At 37.9% G+C, this 20,161-nt stretch overlaps 1 protein-coding gene across 1 annotated transcript in view; it reads right to left on the bottom strand.

Annotated features, from left to right (window-relative positions):
* Positions 1 to 4,627: 4,627 nt before the first annotated feature.
* The window catches only part of LOC102918678 (chitinase-like protein 3), a 38,889-nt gene continuing 23,355 nt past the window's right edge, over positions 4,628 to 20,161 (bottom strand). Inside the window, exons 7-11 of the mRNA XM_042280278.2 lie at positions 13,980 to 14,103; positions 13,528 to 13,713; positions 12,645 to 12,764; positions 12,422 to 12,563; positions 4,628 to 4,776 (exon numbers count right to left, since the gene is read on the bottom strand). Coding sequence (XP_042136212.2) covers positions 4,628 to 4,776; positions 12,422 to 12,563; positions 12,645 to 12,764; positions 13,528 to 13,713; positions 13,980 to 14,103 — 721 coding nt within the window. The remainder of the gene's footprint in view (positions 4,777 to 12,421; positions 12,564 to 12,644; positions 12,765 to 13,527; positions 13,714 to 13,979; positions 14,104 to 20,161) is intronic.

Here is a 20,161-nt window from a genome sequence, read left to right as displayed (position 1 = left end):
CAGATCAATTTCAAACTGGATGTGGTGACATACAGTAGTATGGGGTAGAAAAACATTGTAACTACATGGCCATTATCAACCACTTATAGAGATCTTGTGACAAAACACACAAGCAGAGAAATTTCATGAATCATTATTACAAAGAAGGAACATACGAATACTAGAGAGAAAGCAACAAAGGAAAAACTATAATTGTAAGTCTTTATATAATTGGCTAATACTATCAAAACACATTTTAAAACTATCAAAATTAGATGAGAAATAATGCATGAAAGTACAGAATTTACAGTACCTCTCACAGGCACAAAACAAAAAAAATATTGAATGTCTAGGTCTAAGATATTAACAAAATTGTTTTGATGTAAAATATGAGTTGAATGAGTTTGTCTTTTTCTAAGGCTCTTGAAATAATAAAGAGGGAGTTCAGGTTTCTGAGCTCATATCACTGACAATACATTCACAAGACTACCATTCAAATAGAGACAAAGACTCTATCACGTAGTACTCTGAATTATGGACAAAGGGAGGTTGAGTGTTGATACAAAAATTCCTTAATGAATGTGTTACATGGATTTATAGTCAATGAATGTCTCCATTAGTTCAATTGCCTGTGGATGATTTGTGAACAAGATGTAGCTCTCAACCATAATTGGTTCAGTCACGTAAATAAGTAAAATTAGGATCCAGTGAATGAAGTAATGCAGAGTGTTTGCCCGGAGTAACAACATCCATTGTTTCCATGAATGCTAGGTGCATGAACATTTTATACAAGTGGGATCCTGGGGTATTTGTCCTTATTGAGTGGCTAATCTCAATCATGATTAGTTCTGGAGTTCTGTCCACACTGTAACATAGAAACTTGCTGGCAAAATATTGAGGGTGTTTGTTACGTGCAATGAGTAAACTGATACAAAAGTCTCATCCAGAATTAGGCATGTATTACCCATGTACAGCACATCTCTGATTGAACTAGTCATCTATGCAGTGCTTAGTAGCATCCCATGACTCATGGCTACAATACCGCATGCCACAGCTGTTAAGAAAAGCAAGATAAGCCCTGCTTCTAAGCTCCTCTCAACTTTGCTTAGATCCATAATGTTTGGGACTTAATTTCTTCTTTTTCCTTATTATATATTTGGTGAGTGTGTGTGTGTGTGTGTGTGTGTGTGTGTGTGTGTGTGTGTGTGTGTCTTTTTGAAGTGGGTGAAACTGTTGCTGTGTGTTTGTCTGCCCACTTGTCTATCTGTGTGTATGACACATGTATGTGAGGTACCTGAACAGCTCAGAAGAGTGTACCAGATCCTCATAGTTGTAACTTCTCGAGCTCGTAAGCCTCCCATCATAGGAGCTAGGAAGTAAAGCTTTGTTTCCTAGAAGTACACCAAGTATGCTTAGCCATTGAACAGTCTTTCTATGCAACTTACTTCTTACCCGTAAAGAGGATGTAAAAAAAGAAGGGAAATAAAACACTAGATATAAATGTGCACAAAATTCTCAGAGTATCCTGTCTCAGTCTCATTAGTTCTGGAAACAAGGCACATGCCAGCAGGCACTATTCTTTCTTTATTCTATGAGATATTATACTGAGCACCAATGTGCATCATAAAGTTTATGCAGCACTTCCATATTCTCAGTAGACAATCTTTCATAATACACAAATATATTGGGGCGGCAAGTAGATTTCTGGTCCTAGAGTCAAGAATAGTTACCCATTACTTAATTGGTTTGTTCCCAATTTCTTGATGGTATAAAATGTAAAACTCATTTCATTTTTCATTCACAATCATTTACTAAAAAGAATAAAGCAAATCTTGGTTCATGCTGAACATGAGCATTAGAATTTTCAAAAATATATTAATTGTATTACTAGCTTGCTACCATTTAAAAGTTGCATACATACTCAAAATTGCCACTAGATGTAGATTTTGGATTTGTTATGCCTTTAATAGTTAGGAGAATGAGACATAAGCAAAACAAATAAATGGTAAAGTTAAACTCAGTAGAGCTGTGATTCATGTAGACAGAGCCTGGATCTGAGGTCTTGCTTCTTGCAACATAATTCTTCCTTCTTGATAAGCTGTTGTAATGTGAATCAAACTGACCCCACAGTCCATTGCAATTGAACTCTTGGTCCCACATGAAAAAATATTTTTAGAGGTTGTATATCTTTGTAAATAGTAGGTAAAAGATGAGAGTAAGTCACTATCTTTGGTTCTTGAGGTTCTGTCTACCCCCCTTTCTGTAATAGCTTTCAGTTTCCTTGACTGTAGAGTATGAAAAGTGTCTATTCCACACCTCGATCACCATCAAAAGAGTAGAACTTTTTGGGGGTACACATAACAAAATTCTATTTATTTATTGAATATAGAATGTTATATAGAAACACCAAAAGCTATAAATTACCCAAATAACACCCACCAAAATTCAATGCTTTTTGTCTCTAGTAGGTCAGAACACCTACTAGAGTGAGAAGACAAACTGGAAACAAATTTGTTTTAGTCAGGACATTGGGAAACCAGAGAAAGACTATCATGGTTTTGCATCCATGATGGGCTGAAATATTTCTAAATCACTCACCATAATTGAATAAGATTTTATTCTTAAAATGTTGCTTTTGTAGTTTCCTGTAACCATGATGTGAAAGCTATTAATAAACCAATGTGAAGCCTTATGATTTGGTGACATTTTGGCATGAGATGAGATGCATATGTTCTAGTATCTCAGAGTAGTTGTCTGACAAGAAAGAAGAAGACGATTAGCAGGATAAGAGAACAAGAAAGAGGGCAATGAATAATCCTATTGGATGGTCTTTTCTCAACTCCAGAGAAACAAGTTCTGACTTCCAAGTCTTTTCTGGGATGTTTGTAAAGGAAATATGCATCAGCAATAAAGGACAATTTACTCTTATTTTCCTCTTGTAGGTGACAAAATGGAGCCCAGAGAAAGTCAATATGTACTCAAAAGTCACACAACCCAAGTTAGTTACTCATCACTGGCTGACCCTTTATAAATTGTGTCACAACATGAGGCCTGAGACAATATGGGCAGTGAGAAGAACTTATATCAAGAGAAAATATTGTATAGTCTCAGTATGTGAACTATGAGATTAAATAATGGAAAAAAAGGTGATGTTTTCAAGGGGATCCTTGAAAAAAAATCCTGTCAACTTCTGCACAATATAGGCACTCCATAAGTGTCCACTGTACAGATATTCCCAAGCTACCTATATTGCAGGTAATAGAGGAGCTAGGAACTTCAGAGGAAATTGTGGAATGTACTGAATTTATATTCCTCAGCAAGCCAAGCAGAGCTACCAGTCTTACAATCTTCAAGTCACCACACCTTTAGTCAGAGAGTATCCACTAGGTTACACATTTTTCCTCTGAATGCTCATCCTACTCCATGTGACAAAATTTTATAAATTTCACTCTTCAGTGTCCACTGTCATGTAGATAAAAAAGAGTATAAGAGGGCTAACTGTAACAGTTCCTCAGAGCCTCTATTCTGTCTCCCTGGTATTTGACATGTAGAGAAGAATTTCGTCTAATGACTAAAATTTAAAAAAAAAAATGTGTAGATTGACATCTAATTGTATTTTGGAGATGCTGGTGCAATGAGATGACCACAAAGAAGAGCAGCAACAGTGGAGAGGAAGCAGCAGAACCTACAAGAGAATCTGTGTGTGCTGCAGAGGGCAGATCCAGAAAAAGTGACACAAGCCTTTTAGAGGAGTCCAGGAAATTGTGATTGGATCCCAGGCATTGGACACTGTGTCATATACATTGTTTGGATATTGGTTTTGCTTTAATCATTGTGACTATGCCCTGGTTCTTCCCCCTTAAAGTAAGAAAATATTTAACTCAATTTTGTTTTTTTTCAGGGGCCCACAGTTGAGAAATTTCAAGGATTTCAAGAAGAGTTTGTATATTTTAAAGGGATTGAACTTTCAATGTGTTTAAATTTCTAAAGACTGTGGGACTTTTAAAGTTATTTATGTTTATAATATGAGGTCTTGTGGGTAAATGAGAAAGGAAAGGTTGTGTCTTAATGCTAATGAATTTGTTGTCAAGAAGATAAAGGATCAATTTTTCTGGCTAGGTTTATATCTACTTGACAAAAGCGAAAATCATCTGAGAGCAGGGAACCTCAAATAAGAAAATGCCTATATAAGATTGGGCTGTAGGCAGAACCATAGAGCATTTTCTTAATTAATGATCTATGAGGGAGGGCCTCTCTGAATATGGTTGTAGTCATCCCTGGACTGCTGGTGATTCTAGTTTATACAAGAAAGACTGAGCAAGACATGAGGAGCAAGCAACCTTCCATGGCCTCTGCATCAGCACCTAGTTCCATGTTTTTGCCCCATTGGATTTCCTGTCCTGCTTCATTTGACAATGAATAATAATATCAAAATATAAACCAAACCCTTTTGTCCTCAAGTTGCTTTGGTCATGGTATTTCATCAAAGCAACAGGAACTCTAAGACAATTGATGTGCTGCTGGCAGTGATTCCAGGAAATGCCAGAAGACATTCTTCTGTTCCTCAGTGGGTACTGTCACACAGTGCTCTGATCCAGAATTATTGTCACCGCATCTACTACCAATTCCAATGAGAGCAGGTGCTCACTCAAGTCCTGAACAGATATCTCACAATCTGTAAACCCACCCCAAGGAGCACAGTAAAGGGCCACAGGAAGTGGCAGGTTTCCACAAATGTAAAGCACTGTGATTCTGCTTCCCTGAGGGGGGCAACAGTGATATCCAGACTCTCGAAACCTAGATCAGAAGAGAAGCCCATACATAAGATATTTTTAAGCCGGGCCGTGGTGGCGCATGCCTTTAATCCCAGCACTCGGGAGGCACAGCCAGGCGGATCTCTGTGAGTTCCAGGCCAGCCTGGGCTACCAAGTGAGTCCCAGGAAAGGCGCAAAGCTACACAGAGAAACCCTGTCTCGAAAAACCAAAAAAAAAAAAAATGTATCTAACCAGCCTGATTTTTTAATCAAAATATGTGTTTTTGGCATTAGAATCCGTTCAGGAATTTAGTGATCAATATTGTATGTCTGATACAACATAGAACCTGGGAGTAAATACAGTCCAGCACTAGGAACAACTATGGGTGTTGCAGCATTGCGTGAGCCTTGTTTAGAGGTGCGGGATCTCTCTCATGTGAATCTTGTTGAACCTCACTGTGAAAACGGAAGTATATTCTGAAGAAAACAGCCATATAATGGCAGATTTTTTTTTATACTAGGCGTGAGTATGCTACTTCCATCAGATGAAATCTCATTCTGTGTGCAAAACAGCCAATGTAAGCCTGGTTTTCCATTGTAGTATAAAAACCTTGGCACAGAATTGGAGGACTGGGAAATAAGTTTTGCCCTCTTTACAGGCCAGGGTCAATACGATGAAATGGGAAGAGTTCCCTTGAGTAATGGAGCTAAAAATTAGAAGAGAAATGTGTGTACACATTTTGGCTACATTTGTGTCCATAAAGTGACCTCCACATACGCTTGGCTTTCCCAGGCATAACTTAAGTTATATAAGCTGTAGCTTCAGAGAAAGAGAATGGGATTTCCGCTGCTGATAGAAAAATCTGGAGAAATCATCCATGGTCTAGATTATGGCTTCTGCAAAGATATTATAAGTACTTCCTGGTTTAAAGAAGAGAACAACTCAAAATTATTTGATACTGTAACACAAAGCTGGGGTTATGACCTCCAAGGGATCAACCACTTGATGGTGCCTGAGTTTACCCACTCTATCCCTGATAGGCTTTGGGCACTTCCTGAGTGAAATCCCAAGACTGGATAGTGCCATGATTTGTGAAATTGCATATATCTGAAAAGTGAAGACATTCAAACTCCTTAAATAATAATACAAAGAGACATGGAATACTAATCAAACCTTAATATTTTAGAGAACACTGCAATGTATTATAAAACAGGCTTTAAAACAAAGATCTACTTGCTTCTGCACCTTAAGGCTGTGCTTATGAGTGTGAAGCATAGAATCTGTAAAAATATTCTTAACTGGACAATGCCATCTATTATTGCTTACTAAAATGATGCAGATTAAACTCAGACCCTTGGCAATGGTCAAATGATCACTAAGGCTCAAACCAAACTAATATTTTTAACAATATTCAGATCATGACCATATTTTCAGTGTTGTATTTTTGGAACAATGTAGAAAGAGTATAAATGTATAAAATATAAGAAACACACTTATTTTTATAGTTGTCATGACAAAAAGAATGTATATGTTGATTTAAGGAAGTTGATGCATTTTTTTCATTTTTATTTGAAGTAGAGACTTACATGATAAAATTTAAGTCTCTAAAGTAACACTGTTTAGAAAAAGTAGGTACAAGACAGAAGGAACACGTGATGCAGCAGATTCTCTGCAAATGACTATTGGACACCTCTGCACATAAAAATTCAAAGCTTATTGTACACCTTTCATGCTGACCATATAACACACTCAAGAAGAATCTGTTTTTTTGTAGGGTCTTGGAGGGCTAGTACTAGTGATAGGTATGCTAAATCCATTGTGAGAGGTCAAACTGGAGGTCCATCCATACTTTCTTCTCAGCCACAGTCCCAATACCTCTTGTCTTTACTGATATAATGCTACAATTGTATAAGGTTGGCTACAGGCCACATGAATCAGATAAACTGTACTCAGGTATGATGATAACATTTTGATAAGATGAAAGGGTAGATTAATGAACCTCTTTTTAAAGAGCAGCACCTTGTTTAGAATTTTACATTGCTATAGATTTTAGTTTATTGATGCAAGTTTAAACTTAATTTTTTATACTGTATACATAATTCTACTCTCATTTGAAGTATTATGTTTATGTAACTCATTTAGATTGTGATGGATAATTAAAAAATACAGATTAATAATTAGTCTTCTATGATAGTCAAACTTATAATCATGTTAAGTTTTCTAGGTATACATAGATATAATTCAATTAGTTAGGTAATCTTCAAACACTTCAAAGCCCTACAGAATATGGCATTTAAAATGTTTTAAAACTTTAAAATTTCTGGACAATGAGACACATTTTCTCCTGGCAGCAGTAATTTACTTCATAGAGAAAGATGGACATTGAAGACACTCCATATGGAATTTATCTTCTTCTTGGCCAAAATAGTCATTTGGGCAAGAAACTGTTCTCACTTGGACTGATTGACAAAATGTTGTGTTGACTGGACATGCAGGACCCATGGGAAGGTAACCACTGAACTTTGCAAGGCAAAATGGTCCTTCAGGTTCCTGCTTCACAGAGAAAAATGCTACACATTCTACAGGACACAGAGAGAGGTGACTGAGAGACTCTAGGCCTGTGGCCTGAAGACAGATGCCCCAACTTTACAGAAGAACTTTGGATAACTGTTCAGGTTGCCAGCTGTCTCTGTCTACTCTCACAAGACTCCCAAAAGTTGCTTATGTCCTTCTCTCTTTCCTCAGGTAATATTATATCCTTCTGAGGTCTTTGATGTAGTTGAAGACTAGATAGTTTTAACTTCCTTAGTCATGATAAAAGATAAGTTAGATATGAAACCTTAGTCTCACAAATATAGTATAGATAGGATATCTTCTTTAATGTTGCCAAATACAAATAGACTAGATATTATAAATAGACTAGATATTGTAACTGTAATTCTTGATAATTGTTTTGTTATATGTAATTTTCTATGATAAATTTAAAACCTTCCTTTTTGAAAAAAAAGAGCAAGTGCTCTGGATATCACTCTGTATGCTGTGAATGTGTTGCTCTGATTTGGTTAATAAATAGAACACTGATTGGCCAGTAGCCAGGCAGGAAGTATAGTAGAGGTGAGATAAGCAGAGAGAAAAATTCTGGGAACAGGAAGACTGAGTAAGGAATTGCCAGCCAGATACATAGGAAGCAGGATGTAAAAATACCAGTAAGTCACAAGCCATGTGGCAATTTATAGATTAATAGAAATGGGTTAATTTAAGATATAAGAACTAAATAGCAAGAAGCCTGTTGTAGCCATACAGTTTATAAGTAATATAAGTCTCTGTGTGTTTACTTGGGTCTAAGTGGCTGCAGGAGCCGGGTGGACACAGGAAAACTTCAGCTATACCATTTTCTGAAAAGTCATATGATATGCTATTAATAAAAGATGGATTATATGTTGTGTGTCCTACAAACATTTAAAAGATACCATAGGAAATAGGATATGACAAATGACCAAACATGACAAGACATAAAAAAAACATACATTTATTTTCTTTCTGAAATTTATATGACTTTCATGACCCTTGGTTTGTGTCCTATTTGTCTGTACTCTACCTAGGTTTGAGGTAGGCATTGTTGACTTTCCAAGGTGAAGATTCATAAGAGATAGTTTTATTCAGAGCAGAGAGAGCACAGGTAATGATTAGGGTGAGCCCAAGGACCTTGATGAAGGAGAATGAACTCAAACCATTTTTAACTTAAACTAATTATTATTCATTTGATATGTGCACATGTGTTTCTTTGCATGTATAGCTGACAGGAGATTGACAATCCATCCAGTGAAATGCCTAGTTGGACCATAGCCATGGGCACATGAGGAATTAATTTTTTAAACTATTTGTAGTTAGGGTGTCATGAGACTTGTTTGGTATACTGGGCTTATCTCTCATAAGGTAACTATTTGAGTTTGCTGGACACATTTACACCAGATGCCTATGAAATTTTGACCATAAAATATGCATGTAATTGGATGATACCAGGGTTTGTCTCAGGACTGAGACAGAGCCTCACTAACCAAGAAATATGCTCCTGGTCTAAGTGTAATACAGCCATATACTAACTACACTGGGCTGCTTTTGCACTCTGTAGGCATTCCTGAGCATTTTTTAAAATAGGCTGCAATAGTTCATTATGTTTCAGTCTTTACCTTCCATTCCAGGACAATCCTCATGCAAAAAAAATTGCTTTATTCTCATTTTAAATTACATCTAAAGTCTAGCACAGAGTCTGTGTTTCACATTAACAACAGATAGATCAATGTTTTGTTATCATCAGTAGACTTTGGCACTAGGAACTATTGGCAGTTATGACACTTAATAGTTGTATGACCTTGAGAGAGTTACTTATAGTATTTCTGTACCTTAGTTAATCCTTTATAAAATGCAAAGGGTAATGTTTACGGCATTCTATGATGTAGAAACATATGAAGATGAATTGTACTGTGTTTTGCTTAAACTGTATTCTATACATTCTCTGAGGACTCATAAAAATTGTAATTTTTTAATAAATAAATATTTTAAATATGAAAAATTATATTCACAAATTATTTGCTCAGGCCTACAATTTAATTTGAATATATACATTCCAAACTTCTCTACCAAACAGGTCAAAATACTATCTCCTCATAACCCTGTAGCCTCTGAACTAGAGCCCTCTTCTTACTATGTCCCAATGACTTGATTTGGTACTTCTCATGCATTCAGGAAAGATGAGTGCTCCTTTGGAGCAAAAGGTACCATAATTCTTCTTCCAGGCATGCACTCAAAAGAACCTAGGGTAGACCCTGAAGAGATATTTGTAACTTTGTATCCAGAGTAACATTATGAACAATAGAAAAAATATGCAATGATTGATATTAATCAGTAGATAAAAATATAAATATACTGTAATATGCATGCAATGGAGTGCTCTTTAAGAGGAATATACTGACAAATGATAAAACATTAAAGAACAATATAGAAATTATGCAGAGTAACAATAAATACCAATTGACTAAATGAAAAATTGCATGTTCTAAGAATGCAATATGAGCCGGGCAATGGTGGCACTCTCCCTTTATCCCAGCACTCAGAAAGCAGAGGCAGACAGACGTAGGTTTGAGCCCCATGCTTGATAATTGTTTTGTTATATGTAGTTTTACTATGTTAAAGTTAAAATCTTCCTTTTTGAAAAAACAGAAAAGGGGAAGTGCCATGGGATGTCCTGACGTTGTAATATATGTTGCTATGATTGATTGATTGATAAACAAAACGCTAATTGGCCAGTAGCCAGGTAGGATGTATATGATAGGCTGGACAAGCAGAGAAAAGAATTCTGGGAAGAGAAAGGCTGAGTGAGTAGATGCCAGCCTGCCATCCAGGGAGCAGCATGTAAAGGCAGCAGGTAAGCCATGGAACACATTGCGACATATAGATTAGATTAACAGAAATGGCCTGAGTTTAAGTGTATGAGCTAGACAGTGGAAGGCCTGAGCTAATGGCCAAGCAGTTAAATTAATATGATCTTTTGAGTGATTATTTTGTAAGGGGTTGTGGGGTCCATGGGGCTGGGCAGGACTGGAGACAACTCCAGCCACAGACAGATCTGTACAAGGCCAGCCTGGTCTATAGAGCAATTTCCATGACGCAGACAACAAAGATATACAGAGAAACCCTGTCTCAAAAAAATCAATACAATATGACATCCTTAAAACAATCAAAATAACAGAAAAAAATAGAATGGTGCTGCTATATGAAAGTTGAAGACTTACCTAGTGTTAGAAAAAAGTTGAGTTCTATGATACCGAACTGCTTATGGAATTGTATGATAGTGCTGCTTGAAAAAACATAAATATTTCTGGTGTATATAAACCACATTCGAAAATTTTCACCAAAGTAGTGTCTATATTCACTTGACTACAGCCAAATATATGAAAAACCAACAATATTTGACAAGTGAAGGAGAGATAACAGTCATTCCACTGGATTAGGGGAAAGCATATGGCCTCCAACACTGGTTTCATTGAGTAATGCAGCTTAGGAAGGACCTCCTTCATATTCAATAATGGGAAAGCACCAAATGAGAAGTCCTTGCATAGCTTCCAAATCTGCAAAACCAGTATGTGCTCAAACAGTTTTGGGTCCTCTGAAGTTGTCTATGAATGTCCTAGGAAGGATTACTGGTCAAGCCAAAGAGCACTGATTTTCAATTGGAATCCTAGAGTCACTGTGGTTGCTTGTGGAGTATGGTCAACATGGCATAGACACTTCCTCCTGCATTCTCAATTTTATGAACCACCAAATACTGCCTTCTCCAACAGCTTCCACTTTCCTACAGAACCATGTTTGCAAATATAAGATAGAAAGCAAATTAGATCCCCCAACACTCTCAATGCCTCTTTCACCACTAAAACCAATGAGTAGATGGCATCTCACACCAACAAAATATTTGCTCCAAATCACACACAAAACACAAGATTTGAACATGAATTTTATTTTTAAAAGCTAGGCAGAATATAAGTAGCTTTAAAAGAAGCGAGGATGTTCAGAGCTTGGACAAAGGTAAAAGGTGAAGACCATGCCTGGTTGCATCACAGCTGGTGATATGCATCACATACAGTTGTGCTGGTGTGTGATTCATTTCAGGCAGGACCAGCAGCTACTTCTGTTATTTTCTATGGGAGGCTGACAGAGAACCCACTGCCCCAATTGATGACCAATTACAGGCTAAAATTTGTCACAATAAGATGTCTCATAACCTGAAACATAAAGTACAAAGACAAATTTGTGATCCTGGATAGAAGGTAGACTATTCCTGGAAATGAAGAGAAGTACTAATGAGATAGCATGAACTGGAGATACAATTAACTTCATAGTCACTCAAGTTAGATCAGAAGACAAATCCAGACTTGGCTGTTAGGGAAAGTTACCACATAAATTCAGTTTTTATTTTATTACATTTCCATGTCGTCATTGCCTACCCAAGAGCATGTTGAACAATTAAATTTACTTCTTTTACATTAACAATATTTCATAAATAGCCAGTCAAGTATTTGAGTTTTATCTTTTTTTAATTTATTTTTTATTTTACACCATTCAGTTCCACATAATAGCCACAGATTCCCATTCTCTCCCCCCACGCCCCCCTCCCCCTCCCCCAGCCACCCCCCCCATTCCCACCTCCTCCAGATCAAGGTCTCCCCCGAGGACCGGGATCGACCTGCCTGGATTGAGTTTTATCTTAAAAAAAAAAAAACTCAGTACATACTGCTCATCAGAGAGAATATGGATACAGGTGTGCATTGGACACTGTTGAAGTCTTTCTGGTAGAATGCCCCAAAGGGGCATGGATATACTCTAATGACAATCCTTAAAGGGTTAAAGATTTGAAAACTGAGTATGACTAAAGTTTCTGTGGACTTTTATGCCTGGAAGACTGAGTAGACCTGGAATATCCCACCCCACCCACAAGGTAGGCCTAGTTCACATTAAGTGTATAATATTCATTATTGGAATCAAGGGGTTTGGAAAGCGCAGAAACTGTCTCACATCTGGGAAAGGTCCAACAGATAAAATGGAAACATTCTCTCTGGGAACTGGGGGTGGAAATGTCAAAACTACCTTTGGTTGATGAAGGGCATTATACACCAATACTTCTACTACTTACAAGGACAGTGGACATTGAGAGCTTTCTTTAAGGTAGAGGTCAGAGGGAAACTTCCCTGGTTACAGAAAGAACCAGTGAAGTCATCCATGTTCAGGGGCCAGACTACAGCACCTCCTAAGTTATTGTCCTTGAGCCACTGAGGCTGTTTAAACAGAGGATATGAGTTACTTGATCCCTGTGAGTCATAAATGAGATCTCTGCACATCTAATGGACTAAATTTACCTTAATCTGGAAGCTCTTGACATTATCATAGCCAACCCATTCCGTGTTCCTAAAAGCATAGGGCACTTCCTGAGGGGCATTCCATTTCTCAGTGGCTCCTTGATTCAAGAAGTTGCAAATCTTTAAATATTGGAGAGATTCAAATATTTAAGCATTAATACCAAAAAAGAAAAATAGCATACACTTTCTTTGTAGTGAGTAGCTATTCCAGCTTTGACCTGGATATACTACCCCCATTGAGGCTTCAGTAATTGTCATGCCTACAAGGCGGGGCCAAGACAGGAGCCCTTAAGACCTGAGATCCGGATGTGCCAACTCTCTTGCTTCCTGGATCCTGGAGGTAGACCGAGCAGAGTTTTCCAGAGAACAGAGCTGGACTGTGCTACACCTTTCCTGGACCCTGTAACCTATCCCTTTGCTTGTAAGTTACCCCACAAAATAAACCTCACTTTTAACTACATGGTCTTAGTAGCAGAATCAAGGGTATGATTTAGATTTTCAACCTGTAGTCAGTGACCCTGATGTTGGTCATATATCAGATATTTACATCATTATTCATAACAGTAGCAAAATTACATTTATGATGTAGCAACAAAATAATTTTTTAGTTGGGGGTCACCACACATGAGGAATTATGTGAAAGGATCACAGCATTAGGAAGGTTAAGTACCACTGATCTATCATATAAGGAATCATATATATTCTAAAATATTGTCTATTAACTATTAATTAAAAATAATAAAAATAAATCATTTGGAATGGTCATTCTGCTTGAGTCAAGTAGGTACTACACATAATAAGCATTCATTTTCAGTAGGTTTCAGTGCCAAGATTAAAGAACTTGGCCTGCAGTTCATTGACCACTCTACAACAATCTACTGACCTCATAGTAGGCCCATAATCCTTTTTCATATGTGTGCTTCTCTGTTTGTCCAGCACTAATGGTATAGGCACCGATTCCATTGTCAGAGGGATCACTCAGAGTGAAGGTTTGTCCATACGTGGGGAATCCAACAATGAGCTTCTTAGGATCAGCCCTATGGTTCTTCCAGTAGGTCATGATGTAGTCCTGCAGTAGCAGAAGGTAGTAATTGAATCAAAGCAGCTGGTGATCTGTGCTTACTTAGGTTAGTTTCAACTCTGAGAGCTCAAATTGTGTGACCTTAATGAAAAATTAATTAGATCTGTTTTTACAAATATATTGCTGACTTAGATTTCAGATCTGCTAAGTAGCTTAAGAAGACTGCATAAGCTCAGCTAATGTTCATTTTGTGATTGAATCTCCCAAGGTATTAGACATTTCTCATTTTCATTTGAAGTTGTCCAGGGTCTTACCACATTGAGGTAGGCACTAATGCCATGGTCAGAAGGACCTTCATAGAGGGGACTGTTTTCTCCAGTGTAGCCATCCTTGGAGCTATGGAGATCATATGTCATGACCTGAATGTAGTCAAGGGACCTGAATCATTCTTTTTTTTTTTTTTTTGGTCAAATTTCTTAAAGCTCCACATTGTATAGATCCCCAATCCAATGAGATTTTAAACTTCCTGCCTTGGCTACTCCCATTTTCCAATTTCATTTTATCTATAATGAAATGTTCTAGAAAATTCTGCTTTGAAAGTTACATTCTTCTACTCAAGTAAAAAATTAATCTAGGGCTATACAAAACACAAAACACACACAGAGGGGAGAATTGAAAGTGTTTTGGGTTATATGGTAAATATTTTTCATTGCAGAGTACAGATTTGGGGGAGGAGAGTGAAGAGTGGATTAGAAAAAAATTAAGATTTTAGAAATCTGCCAACCTACAAACTTGTAAGCTGACTAAAATAAAACACACAAAAAGGAGTTTGAGCAAAAGTACCAAGCATGAATAGAAAATACTCTTCAAAAAGCCCTAGTTTAGAGCCGGGCAGTGGTGGCGCACACCTTTAATCCCAGCACTCGGGAGGCAGAGCCAGGCGGATCTCTGCGAGTTCGAGGCCAGCCTGGGCTACCACGTGAGTTCCAGGAAAGACACAAAGCTACACAGAGAAACCCTGTCTCAAAAAAAAAAAAAAGCCCTAGCCCCAACTTCCCTTCTGGACCAGAGGTGAGTATCCGGATCCAACTCGGACTCCATCCCTGTGCACCAGCCACTCCAGGAAGACCTGCCCAACTTGGCCACAGGTTCTGGCCACCGGGCGGGTCCCCTTCTAGCCCCACTGGGAGGGATCCCCTTTTCCAAGCCCCCCGGCAGCGCCTGCAATCCCCGCGCCCTGCCCCCACGCCCATCTGCCCAAGACCCCAGCCACTTCCTGAGACTTAGAGACCAGCCCCCAGCTCCCATCCTGCCCCCGACTTCCCTTCTGGACCAGAGGTGAGTATCCGGGTCCAGAGTTGGACAAGAGAACTCCCGTTTGGACAAGAGAGAGAGACTTCCTGAATCTGTCAGCTCTTTCTGAAACAAGTACACTGATAAGACCAAGAAGGAACCACAAGGAGATGGGCAGAAGTACATACAACAAAATGAAGAGCAATACAGCATCACCAGAACCTAGCCCGCCTCCAACATCTAGACCTGAACATCAAAAATTGGAAGAAGCAGAAGAAAGTAGCCTTATGAGTAACATCATGAAGAAGGTAGAGGCTTGTATAGAGGAAAAGACAAGAAAATTGGAAGAACGCTGTAAACAACTAGAGGAAAGGGCAAACAAATTAGAAGAAAACAATAAAGCCCTGCAAGAAAACAATAAAGTCCTGGAAGAAAACAATAAAGTCCTGCAAGAAAACAATAAAGTACTGGAAGAAAACAATAAAGCACTGAAAGAAAATCATGAAAAAGCAATGAAACAAACAAAGGAAACAGTCCAAGAACTGAAAAGGGAAATTGAAAAAATGAAGAAGACACAAACAGAGGGAATGCTGGAAATAAAAAACCTGAGTAAAAGATCGGGAACTTCAGATGCAAGTATAACCAACAGAATGCAAGAGATGGAAGAGAGGATTTCTGGCATTGAAGATACAGTAGAAGAAATAGTTTCATCAGTCGAAGGAAACACTAAAGCCAACAAAGTCATGAACCAAAATGTCCAAGAAATTTGGGACACCATGAAAAGGCCAAACCTACGAATTATAGGGATAGAAGAAGGTGAAGAATACCAACTCAAAGGCACAGAAAATATATTCAACAAAATTATAGAAGAAAACTTTCCCAACTTAAAGAAGAAAATGCCTATGAAGATACAAGGAGCCTATAGAACACCAAACAGACTAGACCCCCCCAAAAAGTCCCCTCGACACATAATAATTAAACAACTAAATGTACAGAATAAAGAAAGAATATTAAGAGCAGCCAAGGAAAAAGGCCAAGTGACCTATAAAGGTAAACCCATCAAAATAACACCCGATTTCTCAATGGAGACTTTGAAAGCCAGAAGGACCTGGACAGATCTAATGCAGACACTAAGAGACCATGGATGTCAGCCCAGACTAATATATCCAGCAAAACTTTCAATCATCATAGACGGAAGGAACAAGACATACAAAGACAAAGCCAGATTTAAACAATACCTATCCACAAACCCAGCCCTACAGAAAGCACTAGAAGGAAAATTCCAACCGAAGGAAGTCAGATACACACTCGAAAACACAGGCAATAGATAAAGCCACAACAGTAAACCCCAAAGAAGAGAAGTACACACACACTACCACCAAAAAAAACAGTGATGAAGAATCACTGGTCATTAATATCCCTTAATATCAACGGACTTAATTCACCTATAAAAAGACATAGACTTACAGAATGGATACGAAAGCAGGACCCATCTTTCTGCTGCATACAAGAAACACATCTCAAATTCAAAGACAGACACTACCTAAGAATAAAAGGCTGGGAAAAGACTTTCCAATCAAATGGTCTTAAGAAACAAGCAGGGGTAGCCATCCTGATATCCAACAAAATAGACTTCAAACTAAAATCAATCAAAAGAGATCAAGAAGGACATTACATCCTCATCACAGGAAAGATCCACCAAGATGAAGTTTCAATTCTGAACATTTATGCCCCAAACACAAGGGCACCCACATATGTAAAAGAAACATTACTAAAGCTTAAACCACATATAAAACCCCACACATTAATAGTGGGAGATCTCAACACCCCACTTTCACCACTGGACAGATCTCCCAAATCAAAACTTAACAGAGAAATAAAGGATGTAACTGATGTCATGACCCAATTGGACCTAATAGATATCTACAATACATTCCATCCTAACAAGAAAGAATATACCTTCTTCTCAGCACCCAATGGAACTTTCTCTAAAATCGACCACATACTTGGCCACAAAGCAAATCTCAACAGATACAAAACAATTACAATAACCTCCTGTGTTCTATCAGACCACCATGGTTTAAAGTTAGATTTCAACAACAACAAAAACTACAAAAAACCTACAATCTCATGAAAACTGAATAATGCTCAACTGAATCACCAATGGGTTAAGGAAGAAATAAAGAAAGAAATTATAGACTTCCTAGAGATCAATGAAAATGAAGACACCACATACCCAAACTTATGGGACACTATGAAAGCAGTGTTAAGAGGGAAATTCATATCACTAAATGCCCAGATAAAGAAGTTGGAGAAATCCCACACTAGTGACTTAACAGCACATCTGAAAGCTCTAGAACAAGAAGAAGCAAAGTCTCCCAGGAAGAATAGACGCCAGGAAATTATCAAAGTGAGAGGTGAAGTTAATAAATTAGAAACTAAGAGAATAATACAAAAAATTAATGAAACAAAGAGTTGGTTCTTTGAGAAAATCAACAAGATAAACAAGTCCTTATCCAAACTAACCAAAAGACAGAGAGAGAGAATCCAAATCAACAAAATCAGAAATGAAAAGGGGGACATAACAACAGACATTGAGGAAATCCAGAGAATTATAAGGTCATATTTCAAAAGCCTCTACTCCACAAAACTAGAAAACCTAAAAGAAATGGACATTTTTCTGGATAGGTACCACATACCTAAGTTAAATCAAGACCAGATAAACTATTTAAATAGTCCAATAACCCCTAAGGAAATAGAAACAGTCATTAAAAGTCTCCCAACCAAAAAAAAAGCCCAGGTCCAGATGGTTTCAGCACAGAATTCTACCAGATCTTCAAAGAAGAGTTAATACCAATACTCTCTAAATTGTTCCACATAATAGAAACAGAAGGAACATTACCAAACTCCTTCTATGAGGCTACAATTACCCTGATTCCTAAACCAACCAAGGATGCAACAAAGAAAGAGAACTACAGACCGATCTCCCTCATGAACATTGATGCAAAAATACTCAATAAAATACTGACAAACAGACTCCAAGAACACATCAGAACAATTATCCACCATGATCAAGTAGGCTTCATCCCAGGGATGCAAAGGTGGTTCAACATACGAAAGTCCATCAATGTAATACACCATATAAACAAACTCAAAGAAAAACACCACATGATCATCTCACTAGATGCAGAAAAGTCATTTGAAATAATCCAACACCCCTTCATGATAAAGGTCTTGGAGCAATTAGGAATACAGGGAACATACCAAAACATAATAAAGGCAATTTACAGCAAGCCAACAGCCAACATCAAATTAAATGGAGAGAAACTCAAAGCAATTCCCCTAAAATCAGGAACGAGGCAAGGCTGTCTGCTCTTCCCATACTTATTCAATATCGTACTTGAAGTTCTAGCCAGAGCAATAAGACAACATAAGGAGATTAAGGGGATACAAATTGGAAAGGAAGAAGCCAAGCTTTCCCTATTTGCAGATGACATGATAGTATACTTGAGTGACCCCAAAGATTCCACCCAGGAATTGATAAAGCTTATAAACACCTTCAGCAACATAGCAGGATACAAGATCAACTCAAAAAAATCAGTAGCCCTCCTATACACAATGGACAAAGAAGCTGAGAAGGCAATTAGAGATACATCACCCTTTACAATAGCCAAAAATGACATAAAATACCTTGGGGTAACACTAACCAAGTAAGTGAAGGACCTATATGACAAGAACTTTAAGTCCCTGAAAAAAGAAATTAAAGAAGATGTCAGAAAATGGAAAGATCTCCCATGCTCATGGATAGGCAGGGTTAACATAGTAAAAATGGCAATCTTACCAAAAACAATTTACAGATTCAATGCAATCCCCGTCAAAATACCAACACAATTCTTCACAGATCTGGAAAGAATAATACTCAACTTCATATGGAAAAACAAAAAACCCAGGATAGCTAAAAGAAACCTGTACAATAAAACAACTTCTGGAGGCATCACAATCCCTGACTTCAAGCTCTACTATAGAGCTACAGTAATAAAAACAGCTTGGTATTGGCATAAAAACTGACATGTGGACCAATGGATTTGAATTGAAGACCCTGACATTAACCCACACACCTATGGACATATAATTTTTGACATAGAAGCCAAAAGTGTACAATGGAAAAAAGAAAGCATCTTCAGCAAATGGTGCTGGCATACCTGGATATCAACGTGTAGAAGGCTGCAAATAGATCCATATCTGTCACCGTGCACAAAACTTAAGTCCAAGTGGATCAAAGACCTCAACATAAATCCAGCTACTCTGAACCTGCTAGAAGAGAAAGTAGGAAGTAGTCTTGAACGCATTGGCATAGGAGATCACTTCCTAAATATAACACCAGTAGCGCAGACACTGAGACAAACAATCAATGGGACCTCTTGAAACTGAGAAGCTTTTGTAGAGCAAAGGATACGGTCAACAAGGCAAAGCGACAGCCTCCAGAAAGGGAAAAGATCTTCACCAACCCCACATGTGATAGAGGACTGATATCCAGAATATATAAGGAACTCAAGAAATTAGACATCAAAATGACCAACAGTCCAATTGAGAAATGGGCTTTAGAATTAAACAGAGAATTCTCAACAGAGGAAACCCAAATGGCTGAAAGACATTTAAGGAATTGCTCAACATCCCTAGTCATCAGGGAAATGCAAATCAAAACAACTCTGAGATACCACCTTACTCCTGTCAGAATGGCTAAGGTCAAAAACACTGAAGACACTTTATGCTGGAGAGGATGTGGAACTAGGGGAACTCTCCTCCACTGCTGGTGGGAATGCAAGCTTGTACAACCACTTTGGAAATCAATATGGCGCTTTCTTAGAAAATTGGGAATCAATCTCCCCCAAGATCTAGCTATACCACTCTTGGGCATATACCCAAGAAATGCTCAATCATACCACAAGAGCACTTGCTCAGCTATGTTCATATTAGCATTGTTTGTAATAGCCAAAACCTGGAAACAACCTAGATGCCCTTCAACTGAAGAATGGATAAATAAATTGTGGCACATATACACAATGGAATACTACTCAGCAGAGAAAAACAATGACATCATGAGGTTTGCAGGCAAATGGATGGATCTAGAAAAAATCATCCCGAGTGAGGTAACCCATACTCAGAAAGACAAATATGGTATGTACTCACTCATAGGAAGATG

This window comes from Peromyscus maniculatus, chromosome 6, assembly GCF_049852395.1.
Source record: "Peromyscus maniculatus bairdii isolate BWxNUB_F1_BW_parent chromosome 6, HU_Pman_BW_mat_3.1, whole genome shotgun sequence".
NCBI lineage: Eukaryota > Metazoa > Chordata > Mammalia > Rodentia > Cricetidae > Peromyscus > Peromyscus maniculatus.
This window is presented reverse-complemented; position numbering and strand designations above follow the sequence as displayed.